General features: G+C 57.2%; 1 protein-coding gene across 3 annotated transcripts; it reads left to right on the plus strand.

The window, feature by feature from the left end:
• The first annotated feature begins 822 nt into the window (after positions 1-822).
• Positions 823-7,688, plus strand: LOC133162238 (dystroglycan 1-like). Of its 3 annotated transcripts, none has more exons than XM_061291297.1 (5): positions 823-955; positions 2,905-3,301; positions 3,666-4,085; positions 4,710-5,488; positions 6,064-7,688. In XM_061291297.1, exons 2-5 carry the CDS (start codon positions 3,023-3,025, stop codon positions 7,076-7,078), a joined length of 2,493 nt encoding a protein of 830 aa, XP_061147281.1. In that variant the 5' UTR covers positions 823-955; positions 2,905-3,022; the 3' UTR covers positions 7,079-7,688. The 3 variants fall into 3 exon arrangements, with proteins under 3 accessions (XP_061147281.1, XP_061147279.1, XP_061147280.1); XM_061291295.1 differs by having other exon boundaries at positions 850-1,072; XM_061291296.1 differs by lacking the exon at positions 823-955 and adding an exon at positions 1,368-1,549.
• Positions 7,689-9,068: the final 1,380 nt, after the last annotated feature.

Below are 9,068 nucleotides of genomic sequence, written 5' to 3' on the forward strand. Positions count from 1 at the left end.
CCAGGCGACTGACAGAGGGAAGGACGGACGAACAGCTGACAGAGTAAAAATAAACAGACGAGGGCGGAGTGGGGGGTTCGAGCATGACAACAGAAGGCAAAGGGGAGGGAGGGAGTGCCAGCAAGACAGAGTTAGATCCTCAAGGTGAGTATTGAGAGATGTTTTGACTCGTCTGCAAAGGTCAGACGAGTCGAGAAGAAGGAAACTCCTCACGTGGGCCTGCGTAGATGGCATAAGTTGAACATTTGAACAAGCCAAATGACACGGAGAACAGCTGGGTGCTCAGGTGGGCGGGGCTCTTGGGGGCCATCAGAGGTCGGCATTCCATGAAGACGAGCCTAGGGGCGAGCACTGAACACAAAACAAACCCGGCAGAATGTTTGAAAGAGCTAAAGCAAAAAGTGCAACTCGACTGTTCGACATTGTAGGTTGCTTTGATCCGAGCAGGCCCGAATCAAGAATAATTAATTTTAAAGCAAAACAATTTGACTGGCGGTATTGCATTTCAATTCAGTACGGCTCTGCTCAATTGGGTGATGATGCCGCGACTTTTTGCAAAGGTGTCATTTCTTTCCCTCTCTCCTTTCATACAAAAATACACTTTGTATGGACACTGCCACCCTGGGCCTACCCGTGAATTAAACAGTTCATTAAAATTCAATAAAAAGTGCAAAACGGGAGGGAGGATGTGGGGTGAGTACGCTCCCAGCGTCCAAATTATGACGTGGAAAAAGTGTCAAGAAAGGAGAGTGAGAGAGAGAGAGAGGGGGGGGGGGGTTAAGGGGGAGCCCCCTCACGGTGGCCCCGCCTCCCTCCCCATCCCTCGCTCCTTCGTCGCCTCAATCCCCGCCCCTGCACGTATCGCTCCATTGTAGAGCACGGCCGGCCGACATTCACAAACGCGCGCTGTCGCCAGGAAGCCCCGAGCCCGAGCCAGCCCAAGCGGACAACAAAGGTTCGCTACGAGACGCCATAGAGCCGCGACTGCACACGCAATCTTTTTCTTCTCTTCCTCCTTTCCCGAAGAGCAAAAAAGGGGAATCATAGTCCGGCAGCAGCAACGTTGAGGGCGGTCAGTGTCTGCGCATGCGTCTCACCACTGGAAGGGAGAGTGTTTGTGCACGCACGCGGCGCCATACACGAAAGGAAGGCGACGTTTAGCGGGAAGCCTCCTTTCATGCTGGTCTGTGCGCGTGCACGCTGAACTCGCTATCGTGTACGCGCCCACCCGCCTTCCACGCCAGCCAATGTGCGTGTGTTTGGTCGCGGAATGAACAGGTGCGTGGAAGGGGACATGCGTGCACGCGCGCCGGGTTATTTCTGTCCGCAGGGAGGGTTGCGGGGTGAGTCAAAACTTGGTGCGTGACCTCATTCCACGCACACGCGGGTGAACGCCTCGTCAGAAGGCGAAGGAGCAGGAGCACGAGTCTGTCGGCAAGAGAAAATGATTCAGATGAAAAACGGGATCTTGGGGCAGCCGACGGAAGCCAAAGGACACAGCTGCTGGCGGAGCTCAAGTCTTACGCGGCCTTTGGAGAGGTGTTTCCCGGTAAATTGTTTGTCGCAAAGTCAGGTTGGCTTCTAGAGCTTTTTAAAAAAAAAAAAAAAAAATTAAAGCACCTCTGATGACATCTGGAGGGGGGTTGCCAAAATTAGCCGTGTCAAAAGTCAAAGCCGCTCCAAAGCGCAATTGTCCAAGCCGTTACTTGCAAAAGTACCGAAAGTTAGGGAATCGCAACTCCCCGAAGCAAGCGATGAGGGTCCGTCTGCAAAGAGGGCGAGCGGCTGGGCGGCCGGCCCGTGGTCAAGCTGCTGAGGAATTTCAACTCCCGCGCGTGCTTTCCCGGTAACCATGGTGACCGCACACAAGTCAAAAAGTAGCTAAGCTACTGGAACACGCCCGCGGACGCTCGCACGTCCCCTTTGCATCCGAGTTCTCAGAATGTCAGAAATAGACGGGAAGCAAGCAAGGCGCAGGACAAACCATGACGTCTCAAAAGTCCATTTCAACGTCAGCGGCTCCGACGTTCGGCTGCGTGTGCGTTTAAAGGGGACGCACAGGTCGCACTGAGCGCCACCTTCCTCCAAGTGCTCATTTGATCTGAGCTTGGTGTCATGTGACCAAACAGAAAAGACCAGGTTGTTGCGTCTGAAACGGCCCCGTGCGTGTGTTCATGGGGGCGGGGATGTACGGTACTATTTGGGAGTGTTAGGGTGGCTTGAATGACAGATGCTGCAGCTGGCGGCATGTGTCATGTCAAGTCCTGGCTGGCACTCTGAAATGCACACGTGTCCTTGTCAGGGCTGGGATGAGATGCAGCCAGAGGTTGGTTGTCGTAGCTTTGTGCCCTGAGATTTTTTTTGGGGTACTCGTTATTGTTGTTTCAGCCAAATCTCTTTTGTGTGTGTCAGCGGGGTCTCCGCTGCAGCCCCAAACAGCTCACAATGGCCATCACCTTTGCCTTCCACCACCACAGGGTGGGCCGCATGAATAGCAACACATGCACACGCACGCACACACACAAGTGAAGGCTTACAGCGTTTACTGTGGAGGCCTCAAGTGGGTTTAATGGCATTAAATGAAGTGAGATTCAGATTACTTCTTGACAATTCCTCATTTTTTGAGCTTTACTTTTCCTTTTGCTGCTCTAAAGGTGAAACGGGACTTTGTGGAAGGAATGTGGAGAGGGGGCCAGACCAAGGCGCACTAGCTAGAAAGACAAAGACCAGCACTCAAAGCTTGAAGGGCATACAGCTTTTCTTCTCGTGCGTGGGATGTTGTGCGAGCCTTTGTCCGGATCGCATGTGGCGCTGCGTGCTTGTGGGGCGCTTTGTCTGCAAGTGTGCATGTGCGAATGTCATGTGACGCCACGCCTCATCTCACGTTGCTTGTCGTCCACTCAGGTCGTGAGCGTCGCCCATCATGACTTCCTGCTGAGCAAAAGGAAGTGACCAGGCAGAGAGGAGGAGCCAGTCGAGCGCTTTGCTGCGGGGTGTAAGCCCCTCCCCCTGCGTGAGGAGTATGCTGCGCTCGGGCGCAGTCGGGATGTGGGCTGGGCTGGCGGCCCTGCTGGTGGCGGGAGTGGGCAGGGCCGGGGCGGATGTGGCGCCCGGTCGGCTGGAGGTGTCCATGAGCGAGGCGGAGCCCAGTCGGCTGGAGGCATCCATGAGCTCGTTGCTCCTGCGGGACTTGCACGCCGCTGCGCCCACCGCCCGCCACTGCTTGCCCAACGCCTGGGCTGCAGTGGGGCGAGTCTTCAGCATCCGATTGCCCGGCCGGATGGACGAGCTCCCCCTGAAGGTCGGTCGCCATGTTGCTCAAAGCAATGATGCCAAAAGCAAAAAGCGCTGTTAAGACCGCACCCACGTGTCTTTAAAAAGCTCTCGGCCATCAGTGAGCGTAATTACATAGCAATTGCATGTTCATGTGTTTGGGAGCTCCCTGTAATCTCACACATGCACAAAACTGGAAGAAAGGGAAGGATGATGACGATAATGTTACTCAGACCACGCCCCCTGCCTCTTGACCGACAGCTCATATTCTCCATGACTGTTGACCTGATGATGTTGTGTGCACTTTGGGTGTCCTTTGTTTGTGCCATGATATGGATGTTTGGGATGGATGGATGGATGGATGATGCTGATAAAGTGCTAACTCTTTTCAGATCTCCGAGTCCGGCACGGACGTCCTTCCATCCTGGCTACACTGGGATGCCCCCCGCAGGACACTGTGGGGGCTGCCGCTGGATGAGGACAAAGGCACCTATGAGATCTCGGTCGGCGTGTCCAATGAGTCGCTTTCTTTCTCGGAAGTCCTCTTCATTGAGGTGGGTCCCCAGGATCCCTCGGCTGCCAACGGAGCGGGCGCCGAGTGGTCGTGCGGCCCGGACCAATCAGTCACCGTGCTGACGGTCATCCTGGATGCTGACTTGACCAAGATGAGGTCCCGCCAGAGGGTGGCGCTGCTGGACGACATGAGGAGCTTCTCAGGGGTGGAGCTCCCCCTCATGAGGCTTGACCCCGTCGTCGACAACAGGCTCTTCGACATGTCTGCCTTCATGGCGGGACCGGGAAACGCCAAGAAGGTCAGTCTGACGACGCAGCTGTCGGAATGAGCGAGGGTTCTGGTCTGTGACTTGGCCCAAATAGGGCGAGGCAAAGTGATCTTCTGTCAGCCGCAAAGCAGCAGAGGGAAGCTCACAGCTTTTTGGACAAGTGCACAGCATTGAGAGCAAGACCACAGTTGGTGCAGCTTTTCTCTACTGGCTCAAAGATGTGGCTATTTTGCTACCGCCTCGCATGTCATTTCAAATCGCCAACAACATCAGGCTGGCGCACTCACACTGCAGCGTCCGCCAGTAAAATGGCTCTGCCTTCCCTCACAACTACACCCGTCATCCGTCGTAACAGCATCGAAATTAGGTGGCAAATATTTTTGTGCTCAGACCAAAGCCACGTCTGGCCTCACCATTTCACTTGGGGCCAAGCCGCCGTGACGTTGAACTGAATGAAGGAGAATCATGAGCTTGGGCCATAGCCAGAGAGGAAAGAAGTGCTTTCCCGCCGTTTTGGGCCATCTGAAGTCAGTAACAAACGGTTTGTGCGGTTGAGCCAATCAAAAGAGGTTGGATTTGGCTGTTTGCGCCTGGGGCTCCTGAGAGAACGGCGAGCCCGGTGGTAACGACAATGATCCTCGTTTGTCTTTGCAGGTGGTGGAGAACGGGGCTCTGCTTTCGTGGAAGCTCGGCTGCCAGCTAGACCAGAGCAGCGTACCTAACCTGGCCGTCGTCGAGGGTCCGGCCAAGGGAGGCATCATGTCAGCCAAGCTGGGGTACCCTGTGGTGGGCTGGCACGTGGCCAACAAAAAGCCTCGCTTGGCCAAGCGCGTTGGGCGCCAACTGAGCAACACGCCCACGCCGGCCCTGACATCACTGCCGCCTTCCTCGGCGGAGGAGCCACCCGTTCGTGTTATCCCGACGCTATCGTCGCTGTCCATTGCGACGCCCCCACAAAGCTCGGCGCCACCCGTGCGGGGTCCCGTCCCGTTGCCGGGAAAACCCACCATTCGAGTTCGGGACCCGGTGGCTTCCACGCCCACCCCGGAACCGCCTCGACCCACCAAGGCGATGGAGAGCACCGTCGAACCGACCGCCACCAGGCCCATCTACGTGGAAGCCACCGCCACACCGCCCGCGCCCACACGCAAGGCCACCAAGAAGCCCAAACGGCCCAAGACCACGGCGGCACCCCACCAGCCCAAAGCGTCCTCGCCCACAAAGCCTTCGCTGTCAGATGCGTACAATGAAAAGCCAGTTTTGCGTAACCCCATCGACCAGGTGAACGCTCTGGTAGGAACGTACTTTGAGGTCAAGATCCCTTCGGACACTTTCTTTGACAAAGAAGACGGAACCACCGACAAGCTGCGGCTGAGCTTGAGGAAGAACCCCAATGAAGTGGTGGGAGAAGTTTCCTGGATCCAGTTCAACAGGTGCTGCTTCGCTTTTATCTCTCGCTCGCTCGTGACTGGGAGCAGAAAGCCCCTCACTCACTCAATTTCGGGAGTTGCCAGCGGACGGGGCCGGCCGTCGCAAAAGGCTGCTAAAATCCGACATTTGCAGCGGCTCTTGTCTTTGATGCATTTTTTTTTTTTGCCATTTCTTAAGACCTGCCCCTGGAGTCCTTATTCAGTCCAACTTGATTCATCTTAATGAACGCCCACTGCTTGTGACAAGGGGACAATTCAATTTGATGAACGGAAAAGAGTAGCTCAAAGTGCAGAATACTTCCCTGGGGAAAGGTTTCCCTTTGAAAAGGGCTGATGCCTTCCCTCAAGGGAGAACCCGAGTGGGCGGCGTTTGCTCTCATCGGCGGCGTACGTAAATCCTGGCTGAATTTGACACAGCTCTCGTCAGACTAAAGCGAGGACGCTTTTGTTGCGCTGCCAGTCGCAAGCTTCTGATAGGCTGATGGCTGTGCCACACCGCCCGCCGGTTGCGCTCGGTGCACGCTCTCGATTGGGTGTCCCGCACGGTGACTAACTGAGTGGTCTTCTCCTCCCGACAGCACCAGCCAACTCCTCTATGGGCTACCCGACGCGCATCACGCTGGCAAGCATGAGTACTTCATGCAGGCCACCGACAAAGGAGGCCTGAGCGCCATCGACGCCATCGAGGTCCGCGTGAGCCGCTGGCCCGCCGATGACAAGAGTCCCGTGGTGTTTGCGGCCCGACTGGAGGGAGAGCCGCGCCGGGTCACCAACGACATCCACAAGAAGATCCTTCTGGTGCGGAAGCTGGCCTACGCCATGGGGGAGCGCAACAGCAGCACGGTGAGCCTGAGGAATATCAGCAAGGGCTCCATCCTAGTGGAGTGGACCAACAGCAGCCTCCCGCACGCGCCCTGCCCCAAGGAGGATATTGTGAGCCTGAGTCGGATGCTGGGCGACGCTGACGGCAGGCCCACGCCCAACCTTCGCCGTGCGATGGAGCCTGATTTCCGACCCCTGGGCATCACGGCCAAAGGGCAGGCCGCCTGCCGGGCCTTCTCCTTCATCCCGCCAGGTGAGACGGCGCCGCCCGTCGGTGCTGCCGTCAGTCCGGCCCCAGGGACCGGGCGGGAGAGCGCCGACGACGTCTACCTGCACACTGTCATACCCGCGGTGGTTGTGGCGGCCGTCTTGCTGTTGGCCGGACTGGTGGCCACCGTTTGCTACCGGAAGAAGCGCAAGGGCAAACTGACCCTGGAGGACCAGGCCACTTTCATTAAGAAGGGCGTGCCCATCATCTTTGCCGACGAGCTGGATGACTCCAAGCCGCCGCTGCCCTCATCCAGCGCCCCACTCATCTTGCTGGAGGAGAAGCCGCCCCTGCCGCCTCCTGAGTACCCCGAGACCGGCCCGCCCTCGACGGTGCCCCTCGACCGCCGGCCACCAGGCGAGTACGCAGCACTCCGAGACCATGACCCCAACGCCCCGCCCTACCAGCCGCCGCCGCCCTTCGCCTCGCCCTCGGAGGGCAATGGCTCACGCCCCAAGAACATGACTCCGTACCGCTCGCCGCCACCTTACGTGCCGCCCTAAGGGGCCACCGGGGGAGGCGGTGTCCTTTGGCAGGACTACTGGTGTTGTCGGGTGACCCCGCACACCCGACCTTCACTGGCGTTTTCTTTTCACCTTTTTGCCAGCCTTTTTTCTTTGCAGGTGCTTCCTAACAGCAAGGTATCATGTGTGTGTGTGGGGAAGGGGGGGTGGGGGAGGGAGGGAGCAGGTGGTTATGAGAACGCCTCATTACTGCCTCCACAATTCCGACATATTTTCAACGTGGACAGTGTGTCACGCTTGAATGTGCATTTGTATAGCAGACAAATGTGTACAAAAAAAGACATCACAAACATGAACCAGCGTCATTCACGGGTGCTAAGATGATGATGGTGACGTTTGGGCTCGCATATATTTTTGTACTTTACACGTTGACAGGTAAAGTCTTCATCTTTTTTAGGACTTTTGATACAAATTTGCTTTCTTTGACAATTGGTCGCCAAGCGCAAAGATGATGACAATAGTGATTGTTGTTGTTAGGTAAGCGTTTGATAGATTTTGCTTCTTCTCTCTTTGAATGTTTGCGCAGATTGTTTGGCAATAATAACAAGCTTTGTTTGCTTTCCATAATAAAAGTCAACTTGCTACCACAGCGCTGGCGTCTTTTTTCTGTGCAGTCGCGACTGGCAGATCTGGCCACACACGTCACGTGCCGGTGGTAACACTATCGCGTTATGAGATGTCTTGCTCCATCAACCTCGCACTGAACAAAGCGAGTCAAATCAAAACAAAAAAGCTTTGAAAGCAACGGAAAGCACGCCCTGGAAGGCGGGCTCACTGCGGCCTAAAATTGCCATCTGGGTAGCGAGAGAACTCCCCAAGGAAAAATGAGAAGTGCTTGAGATGAGCAGTTGGCCTCAAAGATGGCTGCCACAAAGGCTCTTGTTGCCGCGGAAAGATCCAGCGAGCCCGGCACGCCCCGCCTCGGCGGAGGGCCGGCCGCGCCTACTACCCCCTCATTTCTGACCTCAGATCGGACGAGACGACCCGCTGAATTTAAGCATATTACTAAGCGGAGGAAAAGAAACTAACCAGGATTCCCTCAGTAGCGGCGAGCGAAGAGGGAAGAGCCCAGCGCTGAATCTCGGGCGCGGGAAATGTAGCGTACAGAAGGTCGTTGCGCCCGACGCCGCCCGGAGGGGGCCCGAGTCCTTCTGATGGAGGCTCTGCCCAGGGACGGTGTGAGGCCTTCTCGGAGTCGGGTTGTTTGTGAATGCAGCCCAAAGCGGGTGGTAAAGTCCATCTAAGGCTAAATACTGGCACGAGACCGATGGAGGACAAGTACCTTAAGGGAAAGTTGAAAAGAACTTTGAAGAGAGAGTTCAACAGGGCGTGAAACCGTTAAGAGGTAAACGGGTGGGGACCACGCAGTCCGATCGGGGGATTCAACCCGGCTGGGATTGGCGGCCGCCTGGGGCGTCGCGGGGGGCTGACCCTTTCAGGGGCCTGGCCTTCACGCGTGCGTTCTCGGGAGTCGGACGTCCCCGGGCCGGGCACACTTCCCCCGTGGTGTGCATCGCGACCGTCCCTGGGTTGGCTTGGAAGGGTCTGGGGCGCGGGCGGCGGGGCGGTGCGGGGGGGCCTTCGGGCTCTCCGTTTCCGCACCCGCGCTGTACAGCGCTTTCCTTACTCCGACTTTGCCGCTTCCCCCCGGGGACGTGGAAGTACTTGCTGCGCCTTCCGAACTAGGACGGGGCCCCCTCGCCCCAGGCGCGGCCGAAAGGCGCGGACCGTTCTCGGTGCGCGTTGGCCTGTCGCGCCGCTAGGGCGGGGATCGGTCGTCGAAGTAGGCGTCAGGGGTCCGCGGCGATTGTGGCAGCCCACCTGACCCGTCTTGAAACACGGACCAAGGAGTTTAACGCGCGCGAGTCGGAGGGCACGAACGAACCCCTATTTCCGGCGCAATGAAAGTGAGGAGCCGGCGCGCGCCGGCCGAGGTGGGATCCCGGCCCCTCCCATGGGTCGGGCGCAC

This window comes from Syngnathus typhle, linkage group LG11 (assembly GCF_033458585.1).
Source record: "Syngnathus typhle isolate RoL2023-S1 ecotype Sweden linkage group LG11, RoL_Styp_1.0, whole genome shotgun sequence".
Classification (NCBI taxonomy): Eukaryota; Metazoa; Chordata; class Actinopteri; order Syngnathiformes; family Syngnathidae; genus Syngnathus; species Syngnathus typhle.